The sequence below is a fragment of the Bos grunniens genome, chromosome 11 (genome assembly GCF_055505025.1).
Source record: "Bos grunniens cultivar Pamir isolate PY7600 chromosome 11, Bosgru_T2T1.0, whole genome shotgun sequence".
In the NCBI taxonomy this organism is placed as follows: domain Eukaryota; kingdom Metazoa; phylum Chordata; class Mammalia; order Artiodactyla; family Bovidae; genus Bos; species Bos grunniens.
In genome coordinates, this window is record NC_141175.1 from 86079884 (window position 1) to 86103373 (window position 23490).

Here is a 23490-nt window from a genome sequence, read left to right on the forward strand (position 1 = left end):
TTTTCAAAGATTTAGGGAAATCAACTGTTGCACAAGGGTTGACAGGATATGTTATTTTGTTTTTGTAATTTTTTCTTTCTCTTTCTTTTTTCAGAGTTGCTAGTAGTCTATTGGCCAAAAAAATGAAGAGATTTTTCTCTTTATTTCTTCTCTGTCAGAAGCTGTCAAGGAAGAATAGATATGAGGAAGTTTGGATACTTTAGCTGTATTTTTCATAAGTAAACTCTGCTTAAGGAGCATGATCAAAATTAGGGTAAACTACAAGCTCTTAGAGCTTCAGAGCTATATCAATTTCTGTACATATTACAAGAAAGTAGTCAGTTTGGAAAATTATCGATGTATTCCTGAAATCAATGAATTTCAACAGCTTATATGGATGCATCAGGATTTAAAATATCTGTTGATGTCCTATAAAATAGTTTCCTATACAAATGTATCAGTTGAGTCTACTGGGAAGCAGAAACTGAGATGAAGTTAAGAGTACAGGAGGCTTATTGAGAAGTAACATCTGTGAAAGGAAAAAGGAGGAAGCTGGTCTGGGTAGAGAAGCCCTCAGACCACAAGGCAGATCTGCCAACAGCTCAGGCATTGCAATGGGGAGCTCCAGAGCAAAGACTGCCCATTAGGGGAGTTCTGCATTGGGTGGAGATTGCCAATCTTTTGTTCCACTATCTTGCTGAGCCATTGATTAAGGCTACCTCAAGTAGAGTATGACCTTGGCTTGAAAGCTGAAGGAAACTTGAAGGAGTTAACAGTTAGATGCTGTCAGTTAACTTCACAGTCCTTAGAGGGAGTCCTTTTGTTTTTTTTCCGGGGGATGCACACTATGCGGCATATGGGATCCTAGTTCCCCAACCAGAGGTTGAACCCACACACCCTGGAGGGGAAGGGCAGTCTTAATCACTGGACTGCCAGGGAAGTCTGAAGAAGTCCCTTCTTGAAGGGGCATCTGAGATACACAGCATCTCCATGTCTCTCATACAAGTTAGCATCAGTGTTACCTATAAAACAAATTATGTGCTAAGTCCTTACAATTCTTTTTTATTAAAAACATGATATGAATGTAAAGCCTATAAACAATATCAGTTTTTAAGAAATGCCAACTGACCAACTGGCCTGATTTGTTCTAACATTTTCTTTACATACATTCTTGGAAGAAAACAAGTGCTTTGTAGATCATGTGTGTTGATCTAATAAAATCTGGGGTCAGTCCACTAGCCTGGCAGATCATCTAAGCTCTCAGTAGGGTAACAACCCTGATATATGAAGAATTGACAGTGGCTTGCTTGCGTAATACATTTATATGTTGTAATTAAGCCACACACTTTATAGAATGAACATGCAATAAGACAATAGTATTTTAAAAATCACTTGTCTTATTTAGTTCAGAAGGCATTACCACCTCAAGGTATAAGGTATGACTTCAGAGAAACCCAAAACATTGTTTCATAGTCCTTATGGATACTAACATGATAGGAATATTAACTCTTAGGTAACTAAAATTTTCTCCTTTGTCTTATTATTACTACACCACTCCTAATGAGCACCCCCAAAGACATTGAGAACATTAAATAATCAGCCCTCTAGTTTGTCAATATTTATCAAAATAAATATATGTTCCCATTGACCCAGAAATCCTTCTTCAGGGAATTTATACTCAGATATATTTGAATACAAGCAAAATAATTTTACTTATTCCACCACTGTTTCTAATCAAAGGTTAGGGGAAAGAAGCAAATGTCTCCTCCACCCCCAGAAAAGCCAAATGTCCCTAAGAAGATTAATAAGATAAATTATTGTATATCTGTTTAATAAAATTATATGTACGCTATAAAAATATGAAAGTGTTCTTTATGTATGGATTTGGAGGAATTTTTAAGATAAATCATTAAATGTAGAAAAAAGGTGCAAAACAGTATTTGCTATAATTTGTTAATAAAATGGGAATGTAAGAGCATATATTTTTTGACATACTAAAGGAGTTTAGCACTGTTTAAAGCTACAAGATAAATTTTAAAAAATCAATTGTATTTCTATATACCACCAATAAACAATCTGACAATGATATTTTAAAAATTTACAATAGAGTAAAAGAGAATAAAATATTTAGGAATACATTTAAGAAAAGAAGCAAAAAGTGTGAAAACTATAAAACATTATTAAAAGAATTTTAAAATTATATAAATGGAAAGACAGCTCATGTTCATGAATCAGCAGAGTCAATATTGTTAAGCTGGCAATACTCACCAAACTATTCTATAGATTCAATTCAAACCCTATCAAAATCCAAGTACCCTTTTTTGCAAAAATTGAAAAGTTGATCATAAAATTCATATAGAATCACAAGGGGCTCAGAATAGCCAAAACCATCTTGCAAAAGAAGAACAAATGTGAAGAACTCATACTTCCTTGTTTTAAAACTTACTACAAAGTACAGTAATCAAGACAATATAGCACTGGCATAAACTTAAATAGTTTGATGGAATAGAATTCAGAGTCCCAAAATAAACCCTGACATTTATGTCAATTAATTTTCAGTAATGACATTAAGAGGGCTTCCCTGGTGGCTTTTATTCTTTACCATTAATCCACTGGTAAAGAATCCACCTGGCAGTGCAGGAGACACAGGTTGGATCCCTGGGTCAGGAAGATCTTCTGGAGAAAGAAATGGCAACCCACTCCAGTATTCTTGAGCTTCCCTGGTGGCTCGGTGGTAAAGAATCTGCCTACCAATGCAGGAGATGCAGGTTTGCTATGTGGGTTGGGAAGATCCCTTGGAGAAGGAAATGGCAACCTGTTCCAGTATTCTCGTCTGGGAAATTTCTTGGATGGAGGAGCCTGGTGGGCTACAGTTCATGGGGTTGCAAAAGAGTTAGACACGACTGAGCGACTAACAACAACAATGACATCAAGACAGTTCAATGGGAAAAAAATAGTCTTTTCAATAAATCATGCTGGGACAACTGGATATTCATCTGCAAAGAATAAAATTGGGCCCCTTCTTCACACCATACACAAAAATTAACTCAAAATGATCATAAACCTATATCTAAGAAATGAAGCTATAACTCAGGAGAAAATATAGGGAAAAATCTTCATGACCTTGGATTAGGCAAAGCCTTTTTTAGATATTACACCAAAATCACAAACAGCAACAACAAAAATAGATAAATTAGACTTAATTGAATTATAATTTTTTGGTCCTTAAAGGACACATTAATAAAGTAAAAGGAGAAATGATAGAATGGGAGAAAATATTTGCAAATCATGGATCTGATAAGGGACTTGTATCCAGAATATACAGAGAACAGTTATGGCTCAATAATAAAAAGACAACGCAATTAAAGAATGAACAGAGGATGTGAATAGAGATCTCCGCAAAGAAGATATATGAAAGGCCAAAAAGCACATAAAAAGATACTCAACATCATTAACCATCAGTGAACTGCAAATCAAAAGAACAGTGACATACCACTCCATATATACTGGGGCTTCCCAGGTGGCACTTGTGGTAAAGAACCCATCTGCCAATGCAGCAGACAAAAAACCACAGGTTTGATCCCTGGGCCGAGAAGATCCCCTGGAGAAGGAAATGGCAACCCACTCCAGTATTCTTGCCTGGAGAATCCCATATACAGAGGGGCCTGGAGGGCTACAATCTATAGGGTTGCAAAGAATTGGACACAACTGAAGTGACTTAGCATGCTAGGATGCCATATCTACTAGGATGGTTACAGTAAAAAAGATTTACAATAATAAGATATTGATGAGGTTATGGAGAAATTGTAAACTTTATACATTACTGGTTGAAATGTATTCAATAAAATGGTGTCACCACTTTGAAAAACAGTCTGATAGTTCTTCAAAAGATTAAACATAGGGTACCATATGCCCCAGCAATTCTGCTCCTAGATACATACTCAGGAGAAATGAAAACATAAGTTTGCACAAAAAGTTGTACGTAAAAAAAAAAAAAAGTTGTACATGAACGTTCATAATAGCATTATTCAGTATAGCCAAAAAGTAGAAAGAATCCAAATGTTCATCAACTGATGAATGGATAAATAAAATATCCATACCATGGAATATTATTCAATAATAAAAGGAAATGAAATACTAATATATGCTTAACATGAAGGAAACTTGAAGACATTATGTTAAGTGAAAGAAGTCACTCAGAAGACCATATTTTGTATGATTATATTTATTGAACTTTATGGAATGGTCAAATCTGTGGAGGCTGAAAGTAGATTATTGGTCGTTCTGAGCTGTGGAGGTAGGGGAGAAATGGGGAATGACTGCTAACAAACATGAAGTTTCTCTTGGGGTGATAAAAAGTATTCCAGAATTGATTGTGGTGGTGGTTGAATAACTGTGAATATACTAAAAACAAACAAACAAAAACATTGATTTGAAAGCTTTCAATGGTGAATTGCATAATGTATGAATTATAACTCAATAAAGCTGTTTGGGGGCTTCTCTGGTGGCTCAGCAGTAAAGTATCTGCCTGTAAGTCAGGAGCCCCAGGAGACCCTGGGTTCGATCCCTGGGTTGGGAAGATTCCCCTGGAGGAGAGCATGGCAACCGACTCAAGTATTCTTGCCTGGAGAATCCCATGGACAGAGGAGTCTGGCGGGCTACAGTTCGTTGGCTGGCAAAGAGTTGGACACGACTGAAGAGACTTGGCATGCATGCGTTCAAAGCTATTTTTAAAAATAACGTATATTTGTACATGTTACTAGTTACAAAGAGTGAACATAACTTTATATTGGAGGAACTTGGCTGGCTCCACCTTAACCAAGTAATCAAAATTAGTATCACCAATGACAGGACAAACTGTCATGTCCCCATGCTGTGACACACTCAGAATGATAGATACCACACATATTTGCTTTTCATATCCAAAATGCAAAAACCTGAATCTTACCATGGGAGAACATCAGACAAACCCAAACTGAGGGAAATTGTAAGACAAAATGGCCTATCAGCTGTAGAAATGGCAATACCATAAAAGACAAGGCAATACCATAAAAGACAAAGACTGAGGAGCCATTCCAGAACTCAACAGACACAAAATCCAAATGCAGTATATGATCCTGCACAGGACCCTAGACCAGGAAGAACCATCTCTGTAAAGAACATTGTAAGGACAATTGGTGAAATTTTAAGAAAATCTATAGATCAGATGATAGCATTGTACCCACGTTAGCTTTCTGAATTTAATGATTTGACTATGATTGTGCAACTATAGTCTTTGTTCTTAGGAAATGCACACTGACTCACTGGAAAATGGTTGGGGTAGAGGGGGATGATGTGTACAAAATGGTCTCAAGTAATTCTGAAGAAATACTACGCACACACTTATGTATGTGTGTGTGTGTTTCATTATATATAATCAAACTAGGACAGAGAGAGAGAGAGACAGAGAGGAAATGATATAGCAAATGAACCAAAATGTTAACATTGGTGAGTCTGCATGAAAGGTACATGGGAATCTTTGTCCTGGTTTTGAAACTTTTCTATTAAAATATTATATTTGCGTTTGCATCAACAAACTCAGGAGGAATACATAAGAAACTCCTAAAAATGGTTATCTGCTAGGAGACTGGAGGGAAGCACTATAGCTGATGGTAGAAAAGACGCTTCATCAATCATGTGGATGTATTACTTCCTTGAATTTTTAAATGCAAAGTATTAAAAAAATTTTTTAATTAACCTTTGAAATACATATCATGGCTACTTATATTCAGATATTGAACTTCTGGACTTCCCTGGTGATACAGTGAATAAGAATCCTCCCGCCAATGAGGAGACACAGGTTCATCCCTAATCTGGGAAGATTCCACACGCCTTGGAGCAACTAAGCCCATGTGCCACAACTACTGAGCCCTCAGGCTGCAGCTTCTGAAGCCCCATGCACCTAGAGCCGGTGCTCTGCAACAAGAGAAACCACCGCAATGAGAAGCCTGCGCAATGAAGAGTAGCCCCACTCCCTGCAACTAGAGAAAGACCTCTCGCAGCAACGAAGATTCAGTGCAACCAAAATTAAATAAAGAAATCTTAAAACACACAAAAAAGATATTGAACTTCTTATACAATGGGTGATTGACTGATGAGGTTATTTCCTCTGGACACAAATTATACAAGTTGTTTTAATAGATGATAAGTAACTTGCTTAAGGCAACAGAAAGCAATAAAGGACTTGAGTTGGCTGACCTGAGTTCAAACCAAAATGTAGCTCTTATTCTTCATTTGTCTTTCCAACCCTTGGTATCTGAGACTAAGAAACCTTGGAGATGTTAGCCTGTTGCTGCTGGGCAGAGGAGCAGAAAAGGGAAACTGGCAATCACTATAGATGCTTCATATGGTTTGTCTTTAAACTGTGATCTTGTGGAAAACTAGCCTTTTCCAACTCTGATCTATAATTAAGAGCAGGTAGATTTTGGGTCTTCCCTGATGGTCCTGTGGTTAGGATTCTGCCTTCCAAAGCAGGGTGGGGAGAGGGGGGTTTAGTCTCTGGTTGGGAAATTAGGATCTCACAGGCTGCAAGATGCAGCCAAAATATTAAAACAAAAGCATGTTGATTTTATTTCTTAAGTGCATTTCTGAGACTGTCGCACTCAGTTCAGAATTGTCTATGAAGCCACTGTGCTCTCTTTCTATTGGCCTATTGTAGCCGTCAACCCCTCCTCTGTGTGTAGTGTGTGTTTGTAATGTAACAACAAAGAGTGTATGTGTTTAAATTTTAGAATAAGATAAAGAGAGGTGTACCTACTACTCAGGTTAGAAATAGAACATTACCAGTATCTCATTAGAACCTTGTCTGAAACCTCCCCAGCTGCAAACACTTTTTATTAATATTTTTCTCCTGCAATTTACAATATATCCTAAAGATCTCTCCATATACATACATCCTTCATAACCACCATTAGGAGTTTATTATTATTTCAATATTTTGTTATACTTTTACCATTTGTTTATGAATCCATAAAAATATTAGTTTTCTAATGCTGCATAACCCATTACCCCAAAATTTAGTGGCTTAAAACAACATGCATTTATTATCTCATAGTTCCTGAGAGTTAAGGATTTTGAAATGGGTTATCTCAGTGTTTCTGGCTCAGAATCTCTCAAAAGATTGGAGTCAAGATATGAATGAGATTTCACTCATCTGAAGACTTTACTGGGAGTAAGGGATCTATTTCCAAGATGGTCCAAGCCTCCGTCCTGAGTCTGATGGCAGGAGGCCTCAGTTTCTGTCAATGAGAGCTTCCCCTAGAGGACTGCTTGAGAGTCTTCACAACATGGCAGTGACTTCTCCCAGGAGGAGAGATCTGGGTAGAGAGAGAGACACTCAAGTGGTCATGTCTTCTAAGACTTAGCCTCAGAAGCCACATACATAATTTCTGCAAAATCCTATTTTTGCAGGTGGCTATTGCACACAATTGTCTATTCAACATGGGAGTGGTGTCTATACTGGGGCATGAATACCAGGAAGTAAGGCCCATCAGTTCAGTTTAGTTGCTCAGTTGTGTCTGACTCTTTGCGACCCCATGGACTACAGGATGCCAGGCCTCCCTGTCCATCACCAACTCCTGGAGCCTACTCAAACTCATGTCCATCAAGTCTGTGATGCCATCCAACCATCTCATCCTCTGTCGTCCCCTTCTCCTCCTGCCCCCATCCCTCCCCGCATCAGGGTCTTTTCCAACGAGTCAACTCTTCGCATGAGGTGGCCAAAGTATTGGAATTTCAGCTTTAGCATCAGTCCTTCCAATGAACATTCAGGACTAATCTCCTTTAGAATGGACTGGTTGGATCTCCTTGCAGTCCAAGGGACTCTCAAGAGTCTTCTCCAACACCACAGTTCAAAAGCATCAATTCTTCAACGCTCAGCTTGCTTTATAGTCCAACTCTCACATCTATACGTGACTACTGGGAAAATCATACATATGTGTGTGTGCTTAGTCGCTCAGTCATGTCCAACTCTTTGAGACTCCAAGGACTATAGCCCCTCAGGCTCCTCTGTCCATGGAATTCTCCAGGCAAGAATACTGGAGTAGATTGTCATGCCCTCCTCCAGGTGATCTTTCCGACAGAGAGCTTGAAGGTCTCCTGCATTGCAGGAGGACTCTTTTACTGAGCCACTCAGGAAGCCCACAAGTATTGGAGTGGGCAATGTGTCCCTTCTCCAGAGGATCTTCCCAATCCAGGAATCAAACCGGGGTCTCCTGCATTGTAGGCAGATTCTTTACCAGCTGAGCTACCAGGGAAGCCTAGTAAGGCTCACAGGGCCTTCTTAAAGGTTGGGTATTACAGTAAATTGCATGCAAGGCAGTTCTACTTGTTGATTTTGTCATTGTTGTTGCACTTTATATAATGAATCATATAGTAGGAAGTTTCCTGTCTTGCTCAGGGGTCTGCTTTGTGGTCTGTTTTTCTTTTTTCCTTTGGAAGGTCATGGCACATTTATATATTACCAGTATTATTTTTAAAGAATTCACCTATATTGATATGTGTCTTAGCTCTTTGGGGCTATTATAACAGAATACCATAGACTGGATGGCTTATAAACAGCAAGAATTTATTTCTCACAGTTCCTGAGGCTGGAAGGACATCTTCAGATTCAGGGTCTGCTGAAAGCCTGCTTCCTGGTTGGGAAAGAACTGTCTTCTCTCTTGTCCTCACATGGCGGAAGGGAAGAGCGCTTTCTCTGCAGTATGTTATTTGGGCACTGACCTCATTTATGAGGGCTCCACCCTCATGTCCTAACCACTTTCCCAAAACCCAATCTCCAAACACCTTCATACTGGAGATTGGGATTCAATGAATTTTGGAGGATTATATACTGTGGCTCATTCATTTTTGGTGCTCTGTAGCATTCTACAATTTATTTGCCCATTCTACTGTTTGTTGTTGTTGTTTAGTTGCTAATTTGTATCTGAAACTTCTGTGACCCCGTGGACTGTAGCCCACTAGTTTCCTCTGTCCGTGGGATTTCCCAGGTAAGAATACTGGAGTGGGTTGCCATTTCCTTCTCCAGGGAATCTTCCCAACCTAGGGATCGAAGTCATGTCTCCTGTCTTGCAGGCAGATTCCTTACCTCTGAGCCACCGGGGAAGCCCCATTCTACTGTTCATGCTATATGAAATGATAGAGTAAGGAACTTTTCTGGGATACATATACCATGGGAATAAATCTATGCCAGTTTATACAGGTCATGCCCATATTCACATTTCAAGAAAAGAAATAGTTATATAAACTGGTTGTAATCATTTATTTTTCACATAGGAGTGGATGACAATTTTAAGTTTTGTTCAACTTCTAAGTTTTTGCTAATTCAATGAGTGTGAAGTAATATTTTATTGTGGTTTTAACTTGCTTTTCTCTGATTACTAGTGAGGTGAACATTTAACCATCATTTCCTCTGAAGTAAACCATCTGTCTTGGATACTAATTCTTTTTTGGTTATATGAGTTGCAACTACTTTCTCTTGCTTAATGACTTGTCCTTTTAATTCTTTTATGCCTTATTTTAATTTACAGAGGTTCTTAATTTTAATAAAATTAAATTTATCATTATTTTCCTTTGTGATTTGTGTTGTGTGTGTATTATTTGAGAAATATTTTCCTACTTTGAGGTCATAAAGATATTATTTATTTTCCTCTCATAATTTTATAATTTTGTTTTTCACATTTAAGTCTTTTATCCACATGGGATTGTTTTGTGCAGGGTAGGAGTTAGGGATATAATTTCATTTCTTTATATATATAAATATTTATCGATTGTGCATATTTCATTTATTGAAAAGTATATCCTTTCCTCACTCATCTGAAGGCTTGCTGTGTTATGAATTAATTTTCAATATATTTGGCCTCCTATAGATCCATTGGTTGGTTTGTCTGTTCATGTTCCGGTACCACACTGTTTTAATTACTCTGGCTATACAATGTCTTCATATCTGGTAAGTCAGTTTCCCCTATTCTGCTCACGTACAGAGGAAAAATTTTTTTCTGTTCCATATATACTTTAAAACCAGTTCAAGTCCCATGACAAACTGCTGGGAATTTGATTAAAGTTGTATTGGATTGGGGTGCAATCGGCTTGAGGAGCCATTACAACTTGAATCAACTGGAAAGAGACTTTTGCCAAAAATTGGACTCTGCAGGAATCCTGGGGGAAAAAAAGTGCCAGGAATGGCCCCATTTATCTTGGAGACTTTTGATCATTTATTCTAATTGTACCTACATTGCTCCCCACCATCTTTGCAAGAGAGAGGCAGGTAGGGAGAGAGACAGAGAATCAAGATATTTACTGAAAGTGATAGAGGATGGGTATCCAATGGCTTTATCAGAAAGAGAAAATATCTACTTTTTCTGAGATATTTTCTCAAGACAGTATTTGGAAAAATGGAATTGAAAGTGGAGATTGGGAAGAAAGGTGGAGGGGACACATGAAGATAGCATATACAGCTGGAAGAGAAGACTTTAACTCTATTGATGGCTGAAACTGCTGTTTCTTATGCCTGTTGGTCTCTGAAGTTTCAGGTGAGGAATCCTAAGTGGGGGCTGAAAGACTTCTGAGAGAAGGTAGCATATAAAGCTGGGGTCTGCAGCCTGGATAAGAGTTTCAAAGTGAATGTGTCTTGGGGAGGTGGGGTGATGCTGTAGTGGGATTGGAGGAAAATGATTAAGGGCATTTCTGGCAGATGGAACAGAATAGGCAAGAAACAAGAGACAGAATGGGTTTATAGGAGGCATTAGTAGTCCATTTTTAGTGAGACATATGGTTTTTCCTGTGGTCATGTATGGATGTGAGAGTTGGACTGTGAAGAAGGCTGAGCACGAAGAATTGATGCTTTTGAACTGTGGTGTTGGAGAAGACTCTTGAGAGTCCCTTGGACTGCAAGGAGATCCAATCAGTCCATTCTGAAGGAGATCAGCCCTGGGATTTCTTTGGAAGGAATGATGCTAAAGCTGAAACTCCAGTACTTTGGCCACCTCATGGGAAGAATTGACTCATTGGAAAAGACTCTGATGCTGGGAGGGATTGGGGGCAGGAGGAGAAGGGGACGACAGAGGATGAGATGGCTGGATGGCATCACTGACTCGATGGACGTGAGTCTCAGTGAACTCTGGGAGTTGGTGATGGACAGGGAGGCCTGGTGTGCTGCGATTCATGGGGTCGCAAAGAGTCGGACACGACTGAGACTGAACTAAACTGAACTGAACTGATACCGGGAAAGATAAGTAGGCCTGATTGTGCAAGGCCATGAATACCAAACTAGGGACTTTGGACTTTATTCTGGGATGGCTGTGGAGGCTCTTGAATGGGAGAGGAGCTGGATCTGAAGTATGTTTCAGGAAGATCATTGTGGTTGCACCCAGGCAGGGAACACTGGCTGCCTTGCGTTGGGCCACTGGGCAAAGCGCGGAGTGCTGCACTCCTACCTGCAGGGGGCGCGCCGCTAGCCGAAAACTCCTCCCCGCCTCTTTCCCCGCCCCTGTTCTGACTCGACGCTCTCAGAACTCGGCTAGCCTGCCTGGACCTCCGCCTTCGGGTCGGCTTGTCTGCCTGGATGAGACCCCGTGCGTCACGTCCGTTCTGGCTCCTGACTCTTTAAACTCGAAGAGGGCCACAAACTCAACCTTTGCGCCTGCGCGTCGGGTCCTCTGTTAGAGGTTAACGCTAAGGGGTAGACGGGGCTTTCGCGTCTACACTAGCAAGTTTCTGAGTTCACCATGGTCGTCTTCTCTCACAGCACGCCCATAGATCTTGATTTGGCTCAAGAAATATAAGCAGACGATGTAGTGGGACTCGATTGTTCCTTGACCTTAGCAGCGTCGAGCCCCCCACCACTTCCCTTAGGTCTCTCAGCTGCGGAGGGCTGAGTCTCTTCTCTGCAGTTTCTCTCCAGCTGTCTACTGTCAGTCTGCAGCCAAAACGTCCCTGCTAGTGAAAACCTGCCCCGGACGCTAAACATGCCCACCCGGGCTGTAATCCATGTTTCTAGTCTTGTTTACCTCTTCAGTCAAATCTGAGACTCGCAGTTGAAGGGGACCTTGGAGGTCATCAAGTCCCACCTCTTATCTCTCCTCGTAGTCCCGAGTGAGCGAATGTACGGTTTTTACTTGCACACTCCCGAAGATCACCCGTTTCTTGGGACAACTCTAATCACATAGTCTTCCTGGAAGTTTCCTCCATTCAACTTTCATTCCCTCTTATTGAGAACCTACTATATGCCAACTACTGTAGTTCCTTGGGATACGATGATGAGCTAGAGTGAACTCGGAAGATTGTTGGTCTTGGAGTTTACATTTCAGACGGGGGAGAGGGGGAGACCAACACTGAAAAAATAACTAAAGGCCAGAATTTATACTAGCGAAGAAATATTAATTAATAAGCCAAGTTTTATGGGAGAAAATATAGGTGGGAACTACTTAGTGTGATCATAGAAGGCCTTTTGGACGTGATGACGTTTATAACAGGCCAAGTGAACAGTTAGGAGCAGAATGAGGGAACAGTTACCGGCTGAGGGAAAAGCAAAGCCCCTAAGGCGGGAAGGAGGTGGTGTTTTCTAGGAATAGACAGCAGGCCAAAGTGACTGGAATGTGGTGAGCCAACATTGAGAACGGTGAAGAAAGGTTGAGAATGTAAACAGGATCCAGATGCAGGTTTTGTAGGTCACGGTAAGAAGTTTGAAAAGTATTCTAAGAGCAGTAGGAAGCCAAGGAATAATTTATGGCAGGGGCTTGATCTTAATTCATTAGTTTGAGTGAGTGAGGGAAGTCGCTCAGTCGTGTCCGACTCTTTGCGACCCTGTGGACTCTAGCCCACCAGGCTCCTCCGTCCATGGGATTCTCCAGGCAAGAATACTGGAGTGGGTTGCCATTTCCTTCTCCAGGGGATCTTCCCAACCCAGGGATCGAACCAGGGTCTCCCACATTGCAGGCAGACGCTTTAACCTCTGAGCCACCACACAAAACTATATGACATATCATGTTTGGGTTTTTTCCCCCATATCATTGGCAATTTTTAAATGGCTGTCATGTTTTTCTCCAAACCCTTTCTCCTGCCCCTAAACCCTGTCTCAACTATGGGTACTTTACATCGTCTTACCCAGTAGACTTGTGGATGATTTTCAAAATGTCATTCTGAACACTTTGAAAGTGTGGAGAATATTTAAATGTAAATCATGTGTAGATTTTTAAAGGAAAAGACTCAAGACTTTTATGAGATTCTCAAAGAGGTTTGGTAGAGATTAAGAACCACTGCTTAAACGTTTCTCATCTATGTGATTCTGGTTATCATCTCTGAAATAGTAGGGCACAATATCAAATTAAACTCAGCCTAGCTCCCTAAACTGTGAAGCAAAGATAATAGGATTGCTATGAGGATTAAATGAGATTATGCTAAAAAAGTGCTAGTGGTAAACCATGCAGCGCCAGCCACGCAGTGCTACTGTTAAAAGCAAACACCTGCATCTCTGGGATGGAGGAACAGTTTATAGATAATTCTCTTTTAGCATTCCACAAACATTAAGTGCCTATTCTGGGTAGAGCCCCATGCCTTCCAGGAGTTCGTTATCTAGTTGAAAGAGGCTTGTAGCGATACAAAACATGATAAACCAAATGCCCTTAGAGGGGCCTCAGTAAGGTGTTCTGGGATCCAGGAGCTGCAAGAGAGGTGTCAATTTCCACTGGAGGTAAGTGGTTATTGGAGTTCATATTTGAAATGGGTTTGAAAGATGAACATGTTGAATTTAAAAACAAACAAGATCAATTACACGTACACATTTTATTCTTGGTGATGTGGAAAGAACGACTGGAAAAACCTCGATTACTATTACCCGAGAAATATTAAGACGTAGGTTTCGTGAGAAAGGCACCTATCTTTTATCCAGTCTGTTTACTATACATTGCATGCTCTGGGCAGTCCTTATCTTCATGTTCGGGAACAAAGTACACAAATACACACCCCTTTCCGAAACGAAAGGCCCAGGGACTCGAAGAGAGGGGTGGGATCCCTGTCGGTCCAACCACACAATGGGGGCAGCTTCACCGTAGCTCACGCCCCACCCCGCAGGCCCCACTCGGCTGGGGGTTCTACTGCTTCGGGCCCTGTCGCTCCTCCCCCTGCAGCCCTTGGGGGCGCAGCCACAGTCCGGCGCTTCCCTCGTTGGCGCTTTCCCTCTTCGGCGCTTTCCCTCCTCCTTTGCTGGGGAGCCGGAAAACCCGGAGCGAACCGGCCCTGCCCGGTGGCGCATGCTCAGTAGCGAGCAGGTTCAGTTCGCTAGTAGGAAGCTCGAGCGCTACACCGGCGTCGGCGGCGGCCGCGGCGGCATCTCAGGGCAGCCAGATTCCCCAACGACGACCTCGGGCCTTCCCCCTCCCCCGCTAGACCCCGCGCCCAGCTCCGCCCCGCCCCAGGTCGCCAGCGTTTCGGGGTCCGTGCCGCGGGGAGCGGGCGCCGGGGCCGGAGCGTCCCTCCACAGCCCTCCCCCAGCCGCCGGCTCCGCCGCGGGGCCAGGCCGGGCTCGGGAGCGCAGTCCCGGCGGGCGGGCGGTGACCGCGGCGGAGGGCAACCCGGGGCGGCGGCGGAGGGCAACCCGGGGCGGCGCCGGCGGGCCGGGGAGGGGTAAGGGGGCCCGGCCCCGGGGCGGTGGTGCGGGATGCCGCCGCCGCCGCCTCCGGGCTGCGTTCGCTTTCCGCGGCTGGTGCCTGTGTCGGGTGGGTGGCCGGGCGCGGGCCTCGCCCCCCAGCCCCCTCTCCGGGGCTAGCCCGGCTGCTCGGCGCCCCAAGGGGGCCGGGCCGTCCGGTGGGACCGCGGCCCTGTTCCGCGCTACGAGCTCACCCTCTCGCGGCTCCCCGGCCCGGCCGCCGCCGCCCCTCTCCCCGCCCGGAGGCGCCCCGGGGGCACCATGCAGGCGCAGCAGCTGCCGTACGAGTTTTTCAGCGAGGAGAACGCGCCCAAGTGGCGGGGGCTGCTGGTGCCTGCGCTGAAAAAGGTGAGGAGCGCACGAGACCCCGCTCCCCGGCTGCAGCCTGGGCGAGAGCACCGGGCCCGGGTCGGGGAAGGGCTGGGGAGGCGGGGCGCGCGGGGCCGTCTTTCTTCCCGGTCTCACCGCCTCCCAGAAGGGACGGCACACCCGGAGAGGTTCCCCCGCACTCGTTGGCTCTCGGTGTTGACAGTCACCCCGTGTGGCGTGTGGGAAGGCCGCAGGGAGCCAGGGAGAGTTTGTCCGAAGAATCCAACCGCTGAGAGCTTGCCCTGCCCCTGATTCAGAGACGAGAGTTGGAGGAGCCTCAGTTTTCATTGGAGGTCAAAGCAGGCCGCTTCTCTGCCTTCTCTGTGCTCTCTCGGAGCTGCTGTCAGCCTCCGGTTTTATGTGTCCAGTATGCTTGTCCTAGTGGGTTCAAGAATGCTCTGGCCGTAACGCTTGCCCTAAGTAATTGCGGAGCTCGCCTGCCAGCAGGAACATGGATGGCCTGCTGTGCTCGCCCTCCGTAATCACTCTTCATTCCCCTGAATTCCCCCATTCCTCCGATTTACAGGGGCGGGTGCCCATACCACTGTTTTCTTTGCTTCTTTCTTTCTTCCTTCCTCCCTCCCTCCCTCCCTTTCTTTCCCCCTCCCCACCTTCCCCCACCCCCACTCCCCCGTCTCTCTCTCTCTTTCTCTCTCTCTCTCAAAACCTTGGTCCTGTCATTCGGTTTGTTGATTAGAAATTTTAGCAGTTCTGTTTCTTCGAGCTTGCCACATTGTTATCTAAAGTTATATACCCCGTGATCTGTACTTTTACACGTTTTAGTATAATTACGAAATGTTACATTTTCAAAGCTTCTAAAGCAATGTTGTGACTTAATAAATACATTAAAACATCAGCAACTGATGTCTGAATGAATATATTAATAAAGGCTATCAGAGTATTTTTGTTTTACCTTATAAATACAGGAGTAGCTTTACTCTTTTAATAGGTATCTAAATCGTCATTGCTCAAAAAATGTTTCATGGTATCTGGTTAAAAAATAATTTTGCTGTTCGCTCAGATTTGAGATTATAGGATACCCTTTCTCCTAAACATTTATGCTTTTAAAAAGGTGTTTGGTATTTTTCAGAGGCCAGCAACTTTTACTTTCCCTTTTGTCCTGTTCTCCCTCTCTTGCTATCTTACAGTGGAAGCTGTTTGGTTTGTTAGCAGAATTTGCTGGTATATTTCACGTGTAACTTACTGACTTTTTTGTTCAGATGTCTGATTAGTCACAGACATCTCTGATACTGTTTTCTAAGAAAAATAAAGGTGTGTCATATGCCTTACGTACTTTATTCTTTAGAAATCCTGTCAGGCTCTCACCCTGTTTACTTTCGCTTTACCTGCCGTCTTAGCTTGTAGTAGATGGGGGGTAGGAAGTCTCAGTGATTCCGGAAGCAGGTATCCTGACCAAGGTGGGTGTGGGGTGGAGAGGAGACAGAAAAATTATTGAAAATATATAAAAGAACTCATAAAACACTATCAGTTTGGGACTGTTTTGCTTGGAGGCAAGCAGCTCCTATGCCAGGAGAATCACCATGAAACCCTATCAGCTGAGGGTCCTATGAAGCAGTGAGACGAACATCATAGGAGTTAGCAGACCAGGCCTGCCTCTGCCACACTGGTGGCCCTTGCGGAAATCTGTCCACAGAAACATTTTGTTTGGCTGGCATAGTGTTTTTTTGTTTTTAATGTAATTGCTAGTATTTTTAAATGGGTGTTACTACATAAAATCTGAATCTTGAACTTTTCTTGGAGAATGGGAAGATCTCTCCACAGTGGGCCAGCATTCAAGCAGGGCAGTAAGCTGCTGGAGCTGAGTAAATGGCTGCCCATCTGTCTCCGATTGACCAGAGACCCCACCAGTCCTCTCTGCTTATTTACATAACCCTGCTTTGACTTTAAGCAGAGATACCCTTGCATGGCAGTAGAAGTGATGGGAGGGGGTGAAAATGTACGCAGTCTAGTTGATGTGTGAGATTTCTTCCAATTCCCACTTAAGATATCCACTAAAGATGATTTTAAGCCACCAAAGACAAGTTAGATATTTCATGTGCCTACCTCCGTATCTTCCTTTAGGCTTATTGTAGTTTGCGGATGCATCAACTTGTGTTATGTAGCCTGGGGCTCTTTGGATATGCTCTTTTCTTCACCTGGACTGCGTTTGGCCTGGCCTAACACTGCTCATCCTCTGGGCTCACTGGACCTCTGATCTTTTCTCAAATCCTCAGGCCTGAATTGGATAGTCTTTCTTTTAGTCTGTTCTTTTAGCACCCTAGCCAGGCACTTAACAATTCCTGTTTTTTTTCCTATTTAAGTTCACCACCCCAATTAGATTGGATGGTCCTTGGGAATGGGGATGATATTTTACCCTCATTTCATCCTCTATGTATACAGTGTCTGTCACCTAGTTGGCACTTAAATTTGAATGAATGGGTAGGGAATAGCCAAGGAAAACCATCAGCTCCCTCCCTTCCACTTACTATTTACAAATTTTTTTCTCTTCATGGCTGTATTATTTCATTTGACTGGCTCAAGACTTTGATGTCATTTCTGACTGTCCACACCCAGGAAGAGCCTGTAGGTTCATTTTCCTTGACATGTTCATATAATCAATTCCCTCCTACTCCAACTACACTTGGGTCCCCTTTCCCAGGCTGCTGCTATAGCCTCTTAACTGAATTCACTGCCCCACCTCTCCTTTACTGTTTTTCAGATTTCAGAAGTTATAGGACACTTCTGAATATGTCACACAGTTGTTCAGAACCATCGATGTCTTTTGAGGGCATAGAATGAAGTGTGTATTCTTTGAAATAGACTTGATGTCGATCAGTGATCTGCCTTCATCCTGCTTTTCTGAATGGATTGCCTGTCCTGGTCTTTCATATACTTTATGCTTCAGCCAGACAGGACTACCTTTTTTCCTGAAAATTCCCAGAAGGTCTCAATGGATCCCATCTGTTAAAGTCCGATCTTATCTATTGCATAAGTCTGTCATGCCTACTGCAGACCAAGTATTGCCCTCAACAGTAAGGATTAAAAGGGAATTGACATTATCCAGAAATGACTAAGTTCTAACATGATGAGAAGTGGCAGAGGATGAGTTTGGAGGGAAAAGTAGTTTATAGCAAATTTTTTAATGTTAAGCTAAGGAGAATGATTTTTATTTTGAGGGTATAGATGTCATTGAGGAACCTTAAATAGGGGAATAACATCAGATTTCAATTTTAGAAAATCCACTTTGGCCATAGAATAGAAAATGGATTGCAGAAGAATGAGACCGAAGGTAAGGAGAAAAGTTAGAAAGCTAGTTTAATAGTCCAGCCAGGAGATGATATATATTTGAATTAAGGGAGCATTTGAATTAGGATGAAAGTGTAGAGATGGATTTTATATAGTTGAGAGATGTTTAAAAGGCAGAATTGACAGGATCTAGTAACTCATAGTGATTGGGGTAAGTGGTAAGCCTAGGAGGACTCTTAAGTTTCTGGTTTGAGTGCCTTTAGTCAGTATAGAGAATGTAGGAGGAGTACCTGTTGGAGTACTCCTTTATAGTGCTATAAAGGAGTAGCATTATAAGATGAGTTTTGAACTTGTTAAAGTCCCTTCTGGTTATCCAGGTGGACTTGTAGGACTGGCAATTGGTTGTTGGTATCTGGTGAACAGATTTGGGACTTTTAGGTGTGTGGGTGGGGCCATGAGATAGATGAAGCTGTCCATTCAAGAGTTACACATGAATGCTCATGGCAGTTCTGTTCAGCAAAAAATTGGAAACAATCCAGATGTCCATCAGCAGGTGAATGTATAAACAAATTGTGATATAGCCATACACTGGAATACTTCTCAGCAGTAAAAAAGAATGAACTATTAATACATGAGACAACATTGCTCAAAATAATTAAGCTGGTAACACCCCCTACTGCCCCAAACACCATAGTACGTACTGTAAAATTATAGAAAAATGCATCTACAGTGACAGAAAACAAGTCAGTAGTTGTTTTGGGGAGAGGCATTTATGTTCATTTGCTTTTTGATTGTACTAATAGTTTCAGGAGCATATGCATGCATTCTTGTGTGTGCTCAGTCACGTCCAACTCTTTTTGACCTGGTGGACTGTAGCCTGCCAGGCTTCTCTGTCTATGAAGTTTTCCAAGCAAAGAATACTGAAGTGGGTTGCTATTCCTTCCTTCAGTGGATTTCCCGACCCAGGATCAAACCTGTGTCTCCTGCGACTTCTGCATTGGAAGGCAGATTCTTTACCAGTGAGCCACCTCAGGAGCGTATTAAAATTCTAACGTGTTATACAGCTCAGATATTTGCAATTTATTATATGTTAATTGTACCTCAAAGAAGGTGTTTTTAAAAAAGTGAATGAGGCCACTCACTGAAAATGATAAGAAGTAAGAATGAAATTAGGCTGGCATCAGAACTGGAGGAATAAAATGAACAATAGAATGTAGGGAAAGAGCAAAGGGAAAGGAGTGAGTGAAAGAGATTAAGAAGGAAAGAGTCAGGTAGAAAGAATAAGACCCTAGTGTCCGAGAAGCTGAGAATGGATGAGTTTCAAGGAAAGTGTTTTAACTGTGTCAGGCTATAGAAAAGTCAAATAAAGTACCTGAAAAATAGTAGTTAGATTTAAGCTGTTAAATATAACTACTATTTTTCAGGTACTTATGTCCGGCAGTTTAGGTGTGAGAATAGAAAATAGAAAAACAAACAAAAAAAAGAAGATAGAAAAACATGAAAAATGAGTAGCAAGAATAGATTTTTTTTTTTTTTTCAGATTTTTTTTTCCCCCCTTCAAGCTTGTGAATGAAGGGGATTCAAGTTGCGGAAGACACTTGTTTTTTATTTAAATGTGATGGAAACTTGTTTATGTTAGGATGCTTCGGGGAAGTAACTGATGGAGAATGATAGTGAAGATACTAGTATTTGCCTCAAATTATTTGCCAAGTACTATTTTAAGTGCCTTATGTGTTCTCTAATTCTCACAGGATACTATCATTGTGTCTATTTTATAAGACAGAAAACTGAGGTTTGGAAAGGATAACTTGGTTACAGAGTCTGCATTTTAAAACAGTATTAATGATTATATGCTACCTCTGGCAGGAGTGATAACATCCTTTCTTCTGAGGTGGGAGGGGATGAGATAAAATGGGTTTGTAGGTTGAGGAGCAGGGAGTTCATGCTGCTGCTGCTAATCGCTTCAGTCGTGTCCGACTCTGTGCGACCCCATAGACGGCAGCCTACCAGGCTCCCCTGTCCCTGGGATTCTCCAGGCAAGAACACTGGAGTGGGTTGCCATTTCCTTCTCCAATGCATGAAAGTGAAAAGTCAAAGTGAAGTTGCTCAATCGTGTCTGACTCTTAGCGACCCCATGGACTTCAGCCCACCAGGCTCCTCTGTCCATGGGATTTTCCAGGCAAGAGTACTGCAGTGGGGTGCCATTGCCTTCTCCGGAGTTCATGCTAGGTAGCCTCAATTTTCATAATGAAAGACAAGATGCTTTACGTAGAGTGAGGAAAGAAATGAGTAAGGATCTTAAGTTTTGGAATTGCTGCTGTGGAGTTGGGAGAAGGAGCCAACCAGTGAATAAGAAAGGATTGCTGAGCAGTGCGGAGTGTGGAGAGCATTGTAGGTTTGAAGAGCATTCATTGGCCTGCTGGTTGTGAGATTTTCTTCCTGCAGCACCCATCAGTTAAGGTAAAAGGGTAGAGAAGGATTGTTGTTTGCTTGTGGCTGCAGTAGAGATGAAGAGAATAGTGGTATTTCAGAAGATTGAAAGTTAAGCTGTAAGAGAGATAATGGAGGTGTAAATGAGAGCTCCATGGATTAGAAATCTCAATGAGTTGTAAGAGGAGGGTAAGGGGAGCAGATAAAGAATTTTGATTAGAGATATTGATAATTACATTTTGGAGTTTTAAGATTCTAGAAATGAGGAAGATGAAACAGGGGCTCTGGACTGGTGTGCTGAATGGTGGATAGCGTGCATGGATGAGGATGGTTTCCACAAGGATTATGATGTGTGTTGTAGTAGAGAGGAAGAAGGCAGTGGCAGAGAGGTCCAGACATCACAGCAGTGACAATGCTCCAACCAAATAATAAGAGGCAGCTACTCCCTATGATACATTTTTTTTAAAACTTTGCCCTTCATTTTAGAATATATTTATTTGTCTTGTAATCAAGTTTTGTATCCAACATTTTATTATGAAAAATTTCAGATACACAAAAAAGTTCAGAGTTGCATGGTAAATACTCGTATACCCACCTGGATTCTCTAATTTACAAGTATTTTACTGTTTCCTTTATCATATGTCTATCCATCCACCAATCCATCTTAACATTTTGAAGGATTTTAAATTAAGTTGTGGACATCAGTACACTTTACCCTTAAACACTTCAGCTTGCATATCATTAACTTAGAGTTCACTCTTTGTTTACAGTTCTTTTTGTTTTTCAGGTAAAATTTATGTACAGAGAAATACACAAATGTTAATTGTACGGTTTAATGAGTTTTGGCAAATGAATACAACTGAAGCTTCTACCAGGCTATGGAACATTACCGGCCCTCCCGAAATTTTCCTCATGTGCCTTCTCAGTCAGTTCCTACCCCCAGCCTCCAGAAGCAGCTGCTCTTCAGATCTTTTATCACCATACATGAATCTTATCTGTTGTAGATACCATATAAATAGAATTGTACAGTATATATTTTTGGTGAGGCTTTTGAGGTTGTGTTTAATGAAGAATTCAGTCTTTTTTTTTTTTTTCTGTCATATGAATATGTCAAAGTTTATTAAATGCATGGATACCTGGGAGATTTCCAGTTTGGGGCTGTTGAGAATAAAGCTGCCATGAATGTTCTTACTTATAGCTCGTGTTGTAGAAGTGTTTTCATTTCTCTTGGGTAAATATCAGGAGAAATGGCTCAGAGAGTAAATGTCTGTTAGGTTTATAAGAAACTTCCAGACCTTTTCTCAAAATGGTTGGTACCATTTCATGTTCCCACCAACAGTGTATGAGGGTTGCAGTTGCTCTACATTCTTGCCAATATTTGATGTCATTAGTCTTTAATTTTAGTAATTTTGATGGGTGTGTAGTGTTATCTCATCGTGGCTTTAATTTGCATTATCCTGGTGACTAATGATATTGAGCTCTCATGTTCTTCTGGGTTATTCGTGTGTCTTCTTTTGTGTAGTATCTGTGTGAATCTTTTGCCCATTTAAAAAATTGGGTTGTTTTTCTTTATAGTATTGAGTTGTAAGAGTTCTTTGTATTATCGTAGTTAACTGTCCTTTATCAGATATATGTTTCATGAATATTTTCTTCTGGTCTGTGGCTTGTCTATTCATTTTCCTAATGGTGTTTTTTGATAAACAGAAGTTTTTAATACTGATGGAGTCAAATTTATCAGGTTTTTTTCTTTTAAGGTCACTGTGCTCTGTCACAGAACCCCTTGCCTGCCACCAAGTCATGCACACATGGTCCCAAGGCTATTTTCTAAAAGCTTTAGCTTTTACATTTCAAATTAATTGTATATGATATGAGGTAGAAATTGAGATTTTTTTTTTTTTATGCTCAAATCTAGTTATTTCAGAACTATTTGTTGAAGAGACTTTCCTCTCCCTGTTGGATTGTGTTGTTTCTGTGAAAATTAAATGAATATATATTATATGTTTATGTAAATGTATATTTAAATATGTAATATCTAAAGTAAATATGTATGTGTTTTAGACTCTTCTAGTCCATTGATGTCTTGTTTATCTTTCCCCCAATACCACACTATTGATTACTGTAGATTTATAGTAAGTCTTAAAGTTAGGTAGTGCAAGCCCTCCTTCTTTTAAAATAATTATTTTATTGTTTCTAGATTTTGTATTTCAGTATAAATTTTGAACCATCCTGTCAATTTCTACCAAAAAATCTTGGTGAGATTTTAATTGTAATTTCATTTAATCTGTAGATAACAGGATAGAATTGGCATCTTAACTATAGCAAGTCTTTGGATTCATGAATGTAGTATATGTCTCCATTATTTAGACTTAAATTTCTCTCAGAAATGCTTTGAGTGTAGAAGTCTTACATGTCTTTGGTTAAATTTAATCTGAAATATTTTGTTTTTTGATATTATTGTAAATTGTTTAAAAATTTTTTACTTTCCAGTTATTTGTTAATGGGTATATAGCAATAGGTGAAAATTTGGAGAGCAATAGAGAGGAATTGCAGGGTGACAGGTGTGCTCAGGCCTAGAGAGAATTTAGTCCAAATGGGAGATGAAAGGGAGAGACTTCTAAGGGAAAAGAGAGGGAATTTCAGAAATTTTATATTGTTATCAATTGGAAGTCCTTAAATAAGCATCAGTGAGTCCTTTGGTATGCTAAAAATGCATGAAAAAGAAAGGCATTATGAAACTCAAAAAGTTGTTTAATAAAGATCATATATCTGAATTAAACAAACATGTA

The 23490-nt window shown here is 41.4% G+C and overlaps 1 protein-coding gene across 3 annotated transcripts in view; it reads left to right on the forward strand.

Annotated features, from left to right (window-relative positions):
- Positions 1-14725: 14725 nt before the first annotated feature.
- The window catches only part of SOS1 (SOS Ras/Rac guanine nucleotide exchange factor 1), a 131669-nt gene continuing 122904 nt past the window's right edge, over positions 14726-23490 (forward strand). For 2 of the 3 annotated variants that reach the window (XM_086327363.1, XM_086327364.1), the window contains exon 1: positions 14726-15007. In XM_086327363.1, the coding sequence (XP_086183489.1) occupies positions 14921-15007 (87 nt within the window). In that variant the 5' untranslated portion in view covers positions 14726-14920. The remainder of the gene's footprint in view (positions 15008-23490) is intronic. The other variant, XM_086327365.1, reaches the window with a different exon arrangement.